Below are 16,296 nucleotides of genomic sequence, written 5' to 3'. Positions count from 1 at the left end.
AAGTGCTATAACCTTGGAATGAGGTCACAACTCACACCACAGGAGGAAGCGGGGCCCTTTAGAAAGGCCTTTTAACAGAATCACTGCAGTAATATATCAGCATGTTAAAATACAGCGACGCGTAATCCATTTAACATGCCTGCTGTCTGGTGGAAGCATCACACAGGAAACAAAACCATGATCAGGGAGACACATTTGATCCTGGAGTGATTTAGAGACCGTGATCCTGGTGGATGAAGTGGATTCAAGGCCACTGCCGTCAACAACAACAACCTCCCGCAACGCTCGGCCTTGTTAAGGCACGGCTGCCCAACCGCTGGCACCCTGCTGTTGAGCTAATGCAAAGAAAGGTCACACATTTGACTGCCCGCACTGTCACTTCCAGATGTTGTGAAATGACAAGCATTTTTACCTGAGTGATTTGTTGTGGGGGCCCCAGTGGCCCCTGTATTCTCTGTACACCCCTGCTGGGATTCTCGCCCTAATTTCTGCATAGCTGTGTTTCGTGTTAGCACGCTAATGATTTAGCGCTACCCACTGTATGTGAATACTGGCTAACAATGTGGATGCACGTGTGATGACTTGCACATTTGTGGAGACTTCCCCATCACTGACCTGCCCAGAATTCTCTGTTTCCTTCTCATCTCTGGTCGACTTCACCTTTGACCTGTCAATCAGGTGACTCTCTTTATGTTTCCATTTCAATTTAAATTACAGTTTACAATTTAATGCTCCTACAGTATGGACTTAAATGGTGCTGGTTCTATAGGGTTACTGTTGTCACACCTGCCTATACATTTTCCTTCTTGGTTTGAGCCCCAGAAAAACCACATACTTGGCGCCTCCTGTTGGGCAGCCTGTTGCAGCAGATCTGCTGTGAACACAGAGCAGAGTTCAATAAAGTGTTCTTTTATTTTTAGTGGTTCCATAGTGTAGTGCTTCACACAATTCACAGAGAAAACAAAAAAACTGACAAAGCAGTAAAAAACAACAGACTTTCCCTTTTTCCACCTGCAGAACTGCAGAACATTTCCCCGGGCGTGCTGCGACCCACTGGCAGAGCTCTTTAAGTTTTTGATTGATTGCTAACATTGGGTTCTTTTGGCTGCGTCCCATTTCTCTGAACTTTTCTGTTCAAAGTCCTTCTTATTTTCCTTCTAAAGAGCGTGTCGTGTACGTCTGGCTGAGGAATGTGCTCTCAGTCTTCAGTGTGGTTGTTATACAGTAGAGGAACATTTGAGAGGCACTGATTCCATCCCATCGTCTTGCTTTACTTGGTCCGTCCTTTTTTAATGACTTCCTGTCCCTACCTGTATCTTCTTGCTCGATGCATCTTCCTCTCAACACGTCGCCTCCTGAAACGTTCTCCCTTTAGAAAACCCCGTCAGGATTTGCTGTGCTGCTTCTCTTTCTCTCCACTGCTGTGCTGTGTTTTTCCCATTTCTCCTGCTGGACACTGTCTTTTCCATCCACTGCCCCCCCGCCCCCCACAACACTATCTGGCTTCTATTCTAAAAATATCTCCTTGTCATCTGTAGCTGTGTTTCCCAGGACTTCCACAGTAATGTGGAGAAATGCTTTAGCCAGAGTTTGCTGATCTGCCACGCTGGTTTTCATCACTAATGGTCTGTGACAAACCTGAGTGAGACTCCAGCCAAAGACCATGTGTGGAAAGGGATTGAATCCATTCCACTCTGGCACTGTGATCCTGTTTTGTTTTGTTTTACAGTGATTTCCTTGCACCCTAACCCTCACTATGTGCTGACATACAGTACGTACCAGTAGTGGGGTCTTTCCACGTCTTCAAGTGTTTTACACAAAGGCCAATTCAAAACACATTTTGTGCAGAGTGTTTTCAACCGCAGTTAACGTCACACAGAATTCGACCAATCATGACAGCAGATTTGAACAGTTTCTGTGCTTTATACCATACACTTACTGTTTGGTCCGTCTTGTCAGCTCTTTGACAGTTTGTCTAATAATCTAGTTGATGTCCATACTGTATCTTTATTTTTGTAGAAGAGAAGGAAGGCAAACATCTTAAGGGCCAACAGCTGTTGGTTCTTCGTCCTAGAATTTTCGGGTAATGTCCAACAAAGACAGTGTACCCTGCTTCCTTTTCCTCCCCTGTAGGGGGAGCCATAAAAGTATTGATATTGATTGATTGTTATTTGACTGAATCAAGTCAACCTTCTGACCTCTGAGCCAAATCCTGGCAGATTTGTGTGACTCAGACCTGCGGTGACTGTTGTCGAGAGGGGAGTGACACCAGGAAATGAGTGCATTGATGACAGGGACCCTTCTTTTTGTAAAGTAGAATGACCTTTGAAGGACCTCGCCCCTAATTATGGGCTCATTTACAGCTAACTGGAGACTTGGGATAATTCAGTGTCTACCATTAGGGCGGGTTCGATGGCCACGGCAGGTATTGTGTTTTGTAATTGCAGACATTAGCATTTAACGTTAGGCTGAATCTCCTTTGTTCTGGTGGTCGCTTCATCGCTTCAGGAATTACAGTTAGTGTCAGAGAGAAGTTCTCTAAAGAAACACAAGCGTTCACGCGTTCTTGTCTCAGTTTGCATGCCTGGCTGCGTACTGTGACTCAGTGTCTTGTCACACCTCAGAGGTATCAACTGAAGGTGAGGAGTTTCCACCTCTCAGCGGGCCGTACTTCACTGTAATTACTCTGTCTCGATTTCTGAAAAGCTTCAAAAGAACTCTGTGTGCAATGAAGACCGCACGAGCCGTTCCCCCTCCTCTGATTATAGTGGTGGTGTTTGTTTAATTGAGGTATGAATGTCAAACCCTAATGGGTCATCTCTGAACTGTGGATGTCTTAAAAGCTCAGGTGTGAGAGACCTGACAGTCGGTGTTTGAGAGAGAGCGTCTTGTCTATACATGCAGAGAGAGCTGGTGCACAACAGGCGGTTACACAACGACAATCACAGTGTTGTCTCATTTTAAAGCAAAGACTGTCGGGACACACAGATGTGTCATGGCGGGGGGGGGGGGGTATAAATTTTCTCAGTCTTAATCAAGATTTTTTTTTCATTCAAAAATGAAGCAAAGTCATCAAAAAATATCAGAAACATAAAAACATTAAAAATAACTGATCAACAATCTTTATTGTGTTGTTACCAACGACCAATCTCCATCTTTTTATCCTCCGTTTTAATGCAGACCTCCAGTAATGGAAGACACTCCGTCCGGATCTCTGGCCTCAGCACCATTGACTTCCGAGCTGGATTTTCCAGAAAACCCACAATGGACTTCAAAAAGACCTCTAGTCGACCAGTTCAAGGTCAGTGAGGTCAATCTTTCCAAATCGTAAAAAAGAAAAGACACTGCAGCTGTTGGACGTTTGCCCTTCACCTGTCATCTTCACTTAATTCCTGCAGCTCCAGAGCAACAGTTAATCAACTGTGTTTTAAATGTCATGTCAACTTTTTTGTTTTTCTTTCAGGAATTCCGACTCATATCCTGATTAACACCACCGGACTCTCCCCTCTGGCTCGGCCAGACAGGCTGGAGCTCTTGTCCGTCTCAGGGGAAGTGATCAAAACGTTGCCAATTGGTTACTTCCCTGAACGTAAGCCATACGGTCTGTGGAACATCACAGAGTTTATTCCACCCAAAGAGGCCTTCTTCCTGAGAGTGACGGGATTCGACCAGGATGGTTATCTGTTCCAACGAGTCTCCAGTGTGTCTTTCTCCAGCATCATACCCGGTCAGTCTGTGATGGAAAATATGATATTCTGAATGAAGATCTGGCCATCGTTGTGTTAAATAATATCTGTATATTCTCTGTTTCAGGTTCCCCTAAGGTGATGATGCCACCCACGACTCCAGGCTACTACCTTCAGAAAGGGGCCATTACCTGCCAGGTGGAGAGTCTGATCCCCTTCACGCTGCGCTTCAGCAGGGATGGGAAACGACTTGGACCGGATCAACTTTTCAGGTGACTTTTTCAACAGTAGTTCATTGAATGTCCTCACATCTGGCCCACATTTCTATCAGCCACCTTTTCAGGTTGTGATTATTTGTGGGGCCAGTCACAACTGTATCTGGGAAATCAACTAATGAACTGACCATGCTATTTTTTTTTAAATTCCCAGTGAATCTGACAGTGCATCATGGGAAATGGCCCAGGTTAACCTGAAGGATGAAGGCTACTATGACTGTGTTGCTGTCAGCAGTGCAGGGACAGGAAGGGCTCGCACTTTTCTGGACGTTTCAGGTACGTACTCGTACTAAGGCTTTAGTTTTGATCCATAATTTGTGGTTTTAACATGATCTGATGTTCTGAGCTTACATTTTCAAATAAAAATGAAATTTGTGAAATTTGGTGTCGCCTTCAAAACAAATGTAGACTCAGTGTACTTTAGTACATTGTTTCCCAAAGACTGGGTTGCAACCCTCAGGTGGGTCGTGGGAGTTTTTTTTTTTTTTGAGTCGTCTCGCATCATGTTTCCCAGGAGTTTAAGAATAATGTCTGTTGACATGGGCCGCAAAGGTTTGTGACTTTTTAAAATATGGGTCCCCAGAAAAAAAACTTTTGGAAACACTGCTATGGTGTAGAAATAGGTACAATATAAAAATGTACTTTGGTATTTTGCATTGAATATTTAATTTAATTTAATGCAATTAAAATGAGACACAGGTCGATATACTGTAGTTATATATTTAAAAAAAACACATGTGAGGATAAAGTAACTGTGATACTGTCTCAATGCAAGTTCATTCTTCATATAAATCTGGGTGATGTTCAGCTGGACTGCGTTTTTGTTATCCTGTGATTTAAACCTCCATCTTAGGTCAAAATGGTGGATTTTTTTTCCTCTTCCCAGAGTTTCCTGCAGTGCCTTTATTTTTCAACCAGAACCAGTTTCCATGATGACAACCCAGAATTTATACTGCCTGGGTACAAACCAATCAGTAAAGGTCTCCTTATCCAAACTTTGGGGAAAAAACTCCTTGCCTTGTGGATTTCTTTGGAGCAGCAATTCTCTGATGGTTGCCAAACAGAAGGTAGAGGGTTGGAGGTGGATAAGACGATTAAAAGGCACTTTCTGTGGAACAGAAGAGTGAGGGAAAAATCCGAGCAGTGTCTGTTTAATATACATCTGTGTCCTTAGGCCCGTCGTTTGTCCAGATGAACCACATATAAAGCCTCTAAGTCCTTAGTCAATCCACCTCCTTATCCAGAGTCCTCAAATCTTCACAGAAAGACAGCGTCTCCCCTTGTACAAACAGAACTGGGAACATAAATCCCAATCACCTGCCAAATTTACATCATCCTAATCCCATGGAGTTTTAGTGAAATCTCCAGCATCCTCTGCCTTTCAGAGCCAAAGCTTCTGTAATGTCTCCCTTATCTTCCTTCACCTCCTCTGCCCTTCTCCCTCCCCAGCTCCTAATCAGGATCAGCATCAGAAATACTCCCAGTCAGTACTGGAAAAAAAGGGGTTTGAGTAAGTACTAAGGTGAAGGGCAGGCATGACTAACCTGTGGCTCGGGGGCCACGTGCGGCTCTTACGTTCATGTTGAATTTTATGTTTTTGTTTTTTTACGCTCTGTGAATCTGATCTTGATGGGTGTTGACGCAAATTACTTAGGGGAAACCCAATAAATTAAACTTCTACTAAAATAATCTCACCTCTTTCTTTTACATTGTTCTGTGGTTTTACAGAACCCCCTCCAGCCGTCACGGTGGAGGGCAACGTGACAGCAAGTCCCGGTTCCAGTGTGATCCTCACCTGTCGTGTTGTCAGCACAGTCCACTTCAACCTCACCTGGCTGAGAGGAGGTCACGATGTCCACCTGGACCCACGGCTGCAAATCCTGAGCAACCGCTCTCTGCAGGTCTCCTCCGTGGACCCCGACCATTCAGGCTGGTACGAGTGTGTGGCTGTGAATGAAGGAGGCCGAACTGCGGGGCGCGTCTACCTCAGTGTACAAGGTCAGTAACAGAGCACGTTTGTATGGTTGTTTTCCTCTGTTGCATTAAAGCCATTATAATAACGTTACTCCATGGCTAAACTGTCTTCGTTCTCCTCAGCATCTGATAAATAAATCCCCAAATCTTTGCTGGGATTTGTAAAAATGATTATTAGGAAGTGCAGAAGTAAATCTTTCCTGTTCCTAGACTGCTTCTCATTAACCCCCCCTCGTCCCCCCACTCACTGCAACCATTTACTGAAACTGAATTGGAAGCTTTTTGTCGCACAGATGGAAGACACTCTCACCAACAGTAAGGACATTACATCCTACACTGGGCTGCATCTGTGTCGAATTATGGGATGGATTAGCGCAGCTAATCTCCTCGATCTGCTCATCTCATAATTAGGATTTACGATTTAATGACTTAAAAATACCAGAACTGCTTTTATGCCTTTAAACGAAATCATTCATCAGATAATGAGTCTTAAACTCATATAATTTCATCCAGATTAAATGTGTTTTGTTTTTTTATCACTGTTTTCAAATGTCAGAAATCATGGATTAACTGTTGTCTCTGAGAGGCAAATCCATGTTAGGTGACTTTTAGAGTTTCTTGCTATTGTTTTCTTCCATTTTTGCCAAATCTCTGTATTTCCTAACAGCTGTTAACAGTACACCCCCCCCCCCCCCCCCCACACACACACACACACACACCTCTCGTTCAGCCCCAGGATAGTCATTAGCTTGACTTTGAAGTGAGTCAGGTCTGCTGACATCTTACATCACTTAGTTTGAAACCTTTGGAACTGAGTCCATGTCCCCAATGAGTCTTTAAATTTTAAAGGTCCCTGTCTTTTTAACAGGGGGACTTCTGTCCACACCGATCACTCACTGCAGTGTCAAGAATCACCAGACGTCAGCTTTTTGTTCCCATTTGCTCAAATGAAGCAACTTAAGAATGCAATTCCATTAGAGATATAACTTTGAACGATCATATTTTTGGGCAAAGTAAAGACAACGTAATGACAGAAGACGTTAGACATTTCTTCTTTACCTACCATATGGGTCATGCTGCTGAGTCGGGGGAAAGGAATGTGTCTGTCCTTCGTTCTAAGCACCTACTTCTTCCTGAACTCAGAGGCGTCCTTGCCCCCTCAGGGCATGATGACCTTGCATGAGGTAGAGGCTGGAGAGTATAGAGTTTGGCCGAGCTGTAAAAGAAGAACAGGAGGCTCTTCCTTTTGACTGTCTTTTTGTTATTATTAACAAAACTGCCCAGCCTGGGGCAGCAATAACACAAATGGTTTATTTGGAGTGTCAGCTGAAGGTATTTCAGTCTGTTGTCATGGCTGTGATATATCAAAATCAATGCTCAGACCTGTTAGTCATCTGGCAGTTGCGCTGCAGATCTTCCAAAAAGTGCGGCATCGCCGTTGATTGAAGTGAACACATCAGCAGGAGGAAGTGCATTCCTTCATACCTGTTTGTCTATTCAGACGTTTGAAGCTCCGACTGCAGGATGAGCGAGGTCTGGAGATGATTTTAACTGTGGGAATATGGCAGAGATAAGATGTCCTTCCAGGGTGAAGTACAAATCATGAATCAGTTGGAAAATTCCAAAGTTCCTCTGGATTAAATACACCTCTCTGTTTCACCGGTGGAGGGGAAATGAGGGGGAACATTTTACCATCACACATTATGAGTAAAAGTACCATAACTGCAGTACTTTCCCTGGTACCCCCGCTGTTAAAGTTAATGCTCTGTTTCACTTTGTGGTTGAGGTTGAATTCTTTACATTTATGGGTAAAATACTGTTTCGGCGTCTTGTAAAGGTTGGCAGTGAGGTTGGTTTGATGCCGGGGCATCAAACCAACCTCAAAGACTTGAATTTTACTTCATTACCTTCGTTTACATTCATTACTTCACAACCATTATTTTACTTTTTTCGCTGAGCACTGACTATAACTTCACAAAGTTTTCAACTTGGGGTCCATGGGCCAGTAGTGGTCACTTGTGAAAGTCACCCAATGTAACTGTATAGTGTAATTAACTGAACGTCCAATAGAGGCGTTGTATCAAACCCTCACAGGTCGACCTGTGATCCACTGGTCCTTAAATATCTCTTTTTTTCTCTTTTTCCTCAGAGTTGCCCAAGGTTTCCGTTGAACCTCGTGCTCAGACCTTCATCTCAGGCGATGACTTGAAGATCAGATGCACAGCCAGTGGTTACCCAGCACCAAAGCTGGTCTGGACACACAACGACATGTTTATCACAGCTTCCAGCAGGTAAACGAATCAGTTTGGAAAATGAAAGTTTTTACATTTGTAATGCGAGAGTAAACACTGATTTAGAAGCAATTATTGCATCATTAAGTCACATCCTGTGTCACTGGGGACATGTTTAGACTGAGGCTGAGTCCTGACGGCTCACTGGTCATAAGAAACACGGAGCAGAAGGATGAAGGTGTGTACAGCTGTTTGGCCAGCAACGTGGCTGGAACAGACACAGCGACATCCACTGTCACTTACATGGGTGAGCATATTGTTAATGTCTAAAGCCTTAAAACAACATAATACACAAGGACAGACTCTGTCTGGGGCTGCCTCCTTCACATTCTTAGAAACCAACTTCTCTCTCCGCAGAATCTCCCGTGGTGACTGTGGCTCTGAGTGAGATTCTGATCAGCATCGGAGAAACCACAGTTATGGCCTGTTCAGCCTCAGGAGTTCCTCAGCCTGAGATCTGGTGGTACAAAGGTAACTCAGTACTGGGAGAATATTAGTTTGGAGCTAAAGGAACTTTTATTGTCCTGGAGTCTAAGTTGTGTCTAATGCAGCCTTTCCTTAATAACACAAACTTGTGTTTGCATTTCAGGTGATGCTCAGATACATCCGTCAGCCTTGGTGGAGGTAGACGCCGTAGGAGGGACTCTGATCATCAAAGACACTCAGAAGACGGATGCTGGAGGTTACAGATGTGTAGCTGTCAATGCTGCAGGAACCTCTTCAGGGCTGATCTCTCTGGACGTAGGAGGTGAGATGATCAACCAGTGGATTTACTTTGTCTTAACATCTGGGTCCGAATCAGAGTCTAAGCCAGTTTTTTTACTTTAAAACTAAACTGGGCTGACACAAAGAACTGTTTTTCAATGAAGAATTCAGGGAGGAGACAGCAGGGGTTTATTTTTGCATAAATAGTTGCTTCTCCTGCTCATGAGCTCATGTCTAGCTGGAAAACATAGTTCATAGATCAGAGTCTATGTTTTGTTAGAATAAATACAAAACATCTGTAACATTCAGGTTAGATCTGATCAAGCCAGATCAAATTTTTGTCATAACCAAATTCAGAAAAAATAGACTTCTCCAATTTTCTTCCAAAAATTCCTGCACAGAAACCAAAGATATAAATAAAAATATATTTGTAGAAGCAATATCTAATCAATATATCAACTCGGGGGACGAGTGGTTTTTATTTTTCTAAACCTGAGATATAAAATTTGCTTTGTTTCTGCAGCTGCACCAGAGTTCGTACGAGAGCCTTCAGACGTGGCCGCAGACATTGGCCTCAGTGTGAGTCTGCCGTGCCTTGTGCAGGGTCATCCTGAGCCTGAGGTCACCTGGAGAAGACAGGATTATGTTGACCTTTTCAACACACCCCGCACACAAGGAAGTATCACACAAAGCAAGGAGGGCCTTCAAATCACCAGTAAGTTCGTAGCTCAGATCATACAGTAGCTTCACCTGTCAATTATTTTCCAAAAAATTGTAAGTGAAAAAGACATGATTTTAAATGATTAATTTATTCCAGAACAACTACAAAAAAGGTATCAGATAACAACAATAGCGCTTCTGAGCTTTGAATGAATCCTGGCATCATAATAAAGATGTGTTTGAAACACAACAGTAGAACCAATGTTTAGCAGCAGAGGAATTAATGTAACATTCAGGGAAATATATAACTGGTGTAGATGAATCCATTAATTGTTTCAGCTTCATGTGCTATTAAGGTTCCCTTTTTTACACCTGTGTTCTCTCTCTTGCTGTCAGATCTGTGGGTGGAGGATGAGGGGGTGTACATCTGTGAGGCTCACAACCACTTTGGAAAGATCCAGACTCAGGCCAGAGTCACCGTGACTGGACTGGGTAAGAGTCGCATTTGGTTTGATCTTTGTTTGTTTGTTTTTTCAGAATGAAATGTCTCAAAAAAATGGTTGAAAAAAAGTGTTAAAGATGCTGTTGATTCAATGTCTCAAAAAAAATGGTTGAAAAAAAGTGTTAAATCCAAAGACAAAGGAAGTGCAGTGAACTAGAACCTTTGACACGACTTAGTGTTTCCAAATCCACAGTTAGCCAAGACAGAAGACACACACACACACACACACTTGCTTTCAGCCGTTACTTGTGTGTAAGTTCCAGTCTCACATGGGAGTGTGATTTCATTAGGCCATTTCAGTGGGTGTGTTTGAACACATGTGCCTTGTTAAACCCCCTGTTCCTGTTTCACTGAGACTCTGCTGAGGAAACAAACGCAGCGCTAACATGTGGGCCAAAGGTTAGAGGGCGTGGAGCCACACAGATGACATGTATTACTGCCCGACTGCCCCAGTTCCCCGCCGACACTGACACAGAAGACACGGAGACCGTAAATGCCCACTGCAGAGGGACAGGACTTTTATTCTGACGATATGTCTGAATGTCTTTGCATCAGTAGTGTTCGTGTTCAGGACGCTCAGAGCGGCCATTATTTCTCAGATGACATCACAATGTTCCCTGTTTAACAAGGCTAATATTTCTGCTCAGAAATAATATCACATTCCCTATTCTTCCTGCAGGAAACACATCAACATTTACATGTGTTTTCACTGAATGGAAAAAATAAAAGAATGGACATGACTAGTCAAAATATTTTTCAGTTTGTAAATAGTAAATTAGTAGCTGTTACCATAGTTTTATTAAGTTCACACTAGTATGTCTGTTAAAGGTTAAAGGTTTCCCAAGGACTGGGTCGCAAAAATGGTTTGGGAAACACTGGTCTAAACAACTCTATCAGGTATTGTTTAGGCAGATCGTGATGTCAGTGTCGGCACAGAGCATTATTGAAGACAGATAGACTATATGAGATAGATCTTGATTTTTAAAATTCATTAAGCGAGCCGGATCATAACCCCAACCGGGCTGTATGTTTGACACCCCTGGTCTAGATAGATGTTCGCAATGTTATACAAAATCTGTCAATTTCTAACATTCTCTTTTCATACTGTTTTATTCCACGGTGTTATCAGTGCTGCCTGTGATTGCGATGAGTCCACCTGTGCTCAGTGTGATTGAGGATCAGCAGGTGACTCTGCCTTGTGTGCTACTGGCTGGAAATCCTCTGCCTGAGAGGCAGTGGCTGCACGACTACAGCTTGGTAAAAATAATTTTTTTTTTGCTTTCATGATTAAAATGATCAAACCACACGTTGTAACGTGACATGTAATAAATTCTCCAACTTGTCAGGTGACGTCAGACCAGTACGTGACGGTGAGGAAAGACGGCAGTCTGCACATCGAGAGAGTCACGCTGGACGATGCAGGAGACTACACCTGTCTGGCAGAGAACGCGGTCGGAGCCACAAATCACACCACTACTGTCAATGTTTATGGTAATTTTAGCTGTGTTCTTTTTCATTTCTTCTTTCAAGAGTCCATGACTTTGGATGAGCGTAAAAAAAAACCCTGTCTTTCTTTTATTTATTTTTGTGATTTCAGTTCTTCCTACTATCCAGTACGGCCCTCAGGTATTCACCACAATCGAAGGAACTCCCATCTCGCTGCCCTGTCGTGCCAGTGGGGTTCCTGCTCCAGAGATCACATGGACCAAGGTCTGGTTGAACTGGATTACTCGATTGTTCATGTGTTCTTTTTCTTTATCTCTACTGCTTCTTTGTGCTGTTAAATTCTTAACAAATATCTAGCTCTTTTTGGACCTGTCATTTTATTCCTTAGCGTGACCCTCATTAAATTAGTGACTTTTGGCAATACAGTATAATACAGTAGCTGATGAATTTGACCATGAATTCGTCAGAACAGTAACACTCCTAGTGTCTCATTTGCTGCACTGCAGGTTAATTCTATCCGTGTGGACTGGATGGTGTCAGATCTCTTGGACTTCCTGTGTGTATTTTTTAACAGATACTGTATTTTAAAGAGTGTATGTGGACAGTCCCACCCTCTTTGTCGTCCTGCAGCTTCTCAGAGTTGTAAAAAGCATTGCTGTTAAAGTGAACAGTGCTGCAGGGACACATGAAACCAAACTCTACTAAATCATCCACCAGCTGTTAAATTGAGATTCCCTCTGATCTGTTTGCTGCTCTCTATAAAACTGATCAACCCAGGTCATGCAATCAGACAAAAAACAAACAAAAAAAAAAAAAAAAAAACAGTACAGATATGTCACATGCAAAGAAATTACATCACATGACCATCGTAACTATACCATTAACCTTATTACAATGTAATTATAATAAGGTTTATTGGAGTGGGAAGTTAATAAAATCTTTTATTTAGGAACACGGTGCAGAAAAACCACTTTGCGGTTTTGAATTTCTCTAAGGCATCATGTGAAGTAATAATAAATAAAATACTTAATGAATAAACCTTTATGCCCTGCTGTTTTTCTGCCGTGGTTTGTTTTTGTAGGGCGGAAAGTTGCTGTACTTGGGTGGTCCCCACTTCTCCTTGGACTCTGATGGCAGCCTGCACCTCAACTCCCCTTCTGGAAATGAGACCGGAGAGTTTATCTGCACAGCGACCAACGCTGCTGGGTATGCTACCAGGAAGGTCCAGTTGACTGTGTATGGTGAGTCTGCAACCATCGAATGACGGCACCGGTCCGTGGGTCGCGGAGAAAGAATGCATAACGTACACTATTTCCGTTTTTTTTAAATTATCTGATTCTTAACTATGTTTTATTTTGAAAGAAATTACCGGATTCTCTCTGCGTATCAAGATGCGCGCTTGTGTCACATGTCTTACCTACATCCGCTACCTTCTTAAAGGGTCTACTCCGGCCGCTAACGCAACGCAATTAACGCTAAGTTGAAACCGCCAAGCTAGCAAAAATGAACAGAAAACAAACGTATTTGGAAAGTTTATCTGCGCAGCGTAAAAGAGCCAATGAGTTGACAGAGAGAGAGTCTAGGTCTTCAAAGAAAAGAAAGCTGCATTTAACAGACAATTCCAGGAATCCTACTTGAAATATGGATTAATTGCGGCAGGTTGTTCCCTCGCACCGAGCCCGCTCTGCGTAATACGTGGCTAGCGGATGCTAATTAGCGCAGCTAGTAAAGCTGCATATACAATGGCTTAACGTTTATTACTATATTTAGATTTACCATTTTTTATGTCGGTCGTATCATTTTATTTAGTTGTATTCATCCGGCATGTCCCAAGTTTTTTATAAATGTGTATCACATTTTATATTATTTATATTTTAGCATTTTATAATTTATAGCATAGCATTTAATCATTTGTGTTTTTCCCAACCATGAACCTTTGTTCAGTCCGTCCCAGGTCCAGTGCTGATGGTTCTGGAGCCTCTGCAGAGCCAACGAAGATGTCTGTAATTGAAGGAGAGGACGCAGTTCTGCCATGTGATGTCCTCAGTGTCCCACCTCCCACCATCAGCTGGGCCAAAGAGAGGCAGCTCATCTCCCCTTTCTCTCCCAGGTGTCAGTTTTTGTACAGACATTTCCATTTGCACAGACTGCACCACACGTGGTGAACACTTCACTCATTTAATGTATGTGATTATAACTAAACTGAAGGCAAACTCCTATTATACTGGCATGAATCTCCCAGTGAGAGACATGTAGGAAAAGCGTCACACTGGATCTGGATGGCTGTGCTGTCTGCTGTTTGTCGACTGTTTGCAGCCTTAGGGTTTCACTGTGATCCTTGGTTACAATTGTGCACCTCCTGCTGCAGCTGTAATTGTGGTCGGTGCTGGATTAGAAAGAATTGTTGGAGTCTCTCCTGACAATTTAAATATTGTGGAAAAAAACAAAACAAGTGTGTGTGTGCTTTTTGAAGCATAAACTGTTGCACTGAATTTATCTTCCTCCTTCTTCCAGACACACTCAGCTTCCCTCTGGTTCTATGAAGATCTTGGACACCAGAGCTTCAGACAGTGGGCTGTATGTGTGTGTTGCCTCCAACATCGCTGGAAACCTCACGCAGTCTGTCCAGCTTAGTGTTTTAGGTAAAAGGTCTTCAAATCCTATCAGTGAGAGAAACGGGGAACAGATCAGATATTGATCGTAAATCTCTCCGTTTGTGCTGCAGTGCCCCCAAGTATACAGGCTGGCCCCAGGGTTATGAAGGTACAGGTGGGCTTCCCTGTGGAGCTGCCATGTGCGGTGAGAGGATTCCCAGAGCCGACTCTGACCTGGACCAAGGATGGGAAAAGCTTTGCTGTGTCGCACGATGGCAGCCTAATGTTGAAACACGTGGGACTGGATGACGAGGGAACCTACACCTGCACGGCCACAAACACTGCAGGCAGAGATGAAGCACAAGTTCAGCTTCTAGTGCAAGGTTGGATTTTAATGCAGGGGCTGTGCACGTCACCCACCACCAGCATGTCTGGTTCAGTCTGTACTTTTTTGATGAATATAGTTTCAAAACATATATTTTTTAGGGTTGTCTGATAATATCGGCCGGATATTAGCATATCATGTAATATCTGCGATTGTTCATGCCTTCAGTGCCGCCTGTGGTGGAGATACTGGAGCCTCCCTTCAACAGTCCTCTGCAGGAGAGAGTGGCCAACCAGAGGATTGCCTTCCCGTGTCCTGCCAAAGGTTTGGTTAAAATAATTTCCATCACTATTAAGTTGGGTTGAGGGTTTAATCAAAACGACTCTGCTGCATTTTAATATTTCACTGGACACTATATTTGTGTGGAAAAGAGATGGTGGCGCTGTCCCAAAGCAAGCAGCAGAACTTGCTGATTTCCATCGTGTCAAATTAGGATATAATTACAAATGAACAGATTCATAAAGAACATGGAATGGATGATTGTATTTTAACACGTTCCTCCCAGGCTTTCCGAAGCCAGTGATTCGATGGTTGCGCAATGGCCAGGAACTGACTGGGAATGAGCCCGGTGTGTCCATCCTGGAGGATGGTACATTGCTGCTCTTGACCTCTGTATCACCACTGGACAACGGAGAGTACGTCTGCGCTGCTGCCAATGATGCTGGGTCCACAGAGAGGAAATACCAGCTCAAAGTCAACGGTGATTTAGCTGTTCATTTGATTCGTCTTTTTGACAACAAACAAACTAACAGTCCGTCTAATGGAACTGAACTTGCTCCTCCACAGTCCCCCCAGATTTCCATAGCAGCGAAACACCAGGAAATGTGTCAGTGGTCCTGAGCCAACCTACCAACCTGGTGTGTGACGTCACAGGAAGTCCAACTCCTGTAATCACTTGGTACAAGGATGAGACTCCCGTAAGTGAAACACCCAACAATGATAATGATCTTCTCCAATCAGGGTCAAAACCTTAAAGCTTATGATTGTTTGATCTTAAAAACTCAAAATTTACAGCAACATCACTGTTGAAGTGGATGCTATTTTGTCTGTGCCAATACGTTTAAATAAGGTACAGTGGGTTGGTACAGTAAATCTGAAATGGCTTACATTAATGCCACGATTCCCATAGGTAATTGCTTATTAAAATTAATTCACAGTCTAAAGTTCAATTTTTCAATTCAAGTTCGACTGTTTTTGACCAGTTTGAAGAGGCCCCAGAGTCAACTTCCAGAGAAACCACATTTCCGTTTTTAGACCCACTTTCTTCTCTGTACTCACATCAAAGACGCAGTCGAAGTATTAAGTAACATGCCACTTAATCATTTCCATAACCCACACGTAAACTGTGGTCTAATACAGTGAGTCATCTTCATCTTCCCAAAATGACCTTTTCTTTTATTAATCGGTGCCTGTGGAGACTGAATGAACTTGGGCCAAGACAGCCAACTGTAAACCACTCTGGTCTCTGTGGTGTATGACGTTGGTGTGTAACACAGACCTTTGATACCAGCCTTGGTGGCAATGCTAACTAAAAACGTAACGACTAAATAATGATGATGAATTGACTTGAGAACAGGGAGTTTGCACAGAATCTGCTGACTGACTTGGCTGCTTTTAATTGTCCTGACTGCCTTATTCATTTCCTGCAAGATACAGACAGGAGAATTGATGCTCTTCCTCTATTTGGTTAATTATAAGTAATTTGAAATGTTTTTTTTTTCTCTCTGAATAGTTTTGGCTTTGGGTGTCGTTCAAAATCCTATTTAGTTTTTTTTCCA

The 16,296-nt window shown here is 43.0% G+C and overlaps 1 protein-coding gene across 1 annotated transcript in view; it reads left to right on the top strand.

Moving 5' to 3' along the window:
• hmcn1 (hemicentin 1) overlaps window positions 1-16,296 on the top strand; it is a 64,977-nt gene that overhangs the window by 18,554 nt on the left and 30,127 nt on the right. The window contains 21 exon segments of the mRNA XM_025053499.1: window positions 3,181-3,301; window positions 3,464-3,727; window positions 3,814-3,958; window positions 4,116-4,237; window positions 5,690-5,959; window positions 8,085-8,226; window positions 8,346-8,473; window positions 8,584-8,697; window positions 8,816-8,974; window positions 9,455-9,646; window positions 9,988-10,083; window positions 11,223-11,350; window positions 11,440-11,584; window positions 11,691-11,803; window positions 12,621-12,780; window positions 13,484-13,649; window positions 14,054-14,181; window positions 14,265-14,516; window positions 14,687-14,782; window positions 15,024-15,218; window positions 15,305-15,435. Of these exon segments, the coding sequence (XP_024909267.1) occupies window positions 3,181-3,301; window positions 3,464-3,727; window positions 3,814-3,958; window positions 4,116-4,237; window positions 5,690-5,959; window positions 8,085-8,226; window positions 8,346-8,473; window positions 8,584-8,697; window positions 8,816-8,974; window positions 9,455-9,646; window positions 9,988-10,083; window positions 11,223-11,350; window positions 11,440-11,584; window positions 11,691-11,803; window positions 12,621-12,780; window positions 13,484-13,649; window positions 14,054-14,181; window positions 14,265-14,516; window positions 14,687-14,782; window positions 15,024-15,218; window positions 15,305-15,435 (3,267 nt within the window).

The sequence above is a fragment of the Cynoglossus semilaevis genome, chromosome 2 (genome assembly GCF_000523025.1).
Source record: "Cynoglossus semilaevis isolate Cse_v1.0 chromosome 2, Cse_v1.0, whole genome shotgun sequence".
Classification (NCBI taxonomy): Eukaryota; Metazoa; Chordata; class Actinopteri; order Pleuronectiformes; family Cynoglossidae; genus Cynoglossus; species Cynoglossus semilaevis.
The sequence above is the reverse complement of the archived record's forward strand: the minus strand, read 5'-3'. Positions and strand labels throughout refer to the sequence as shown.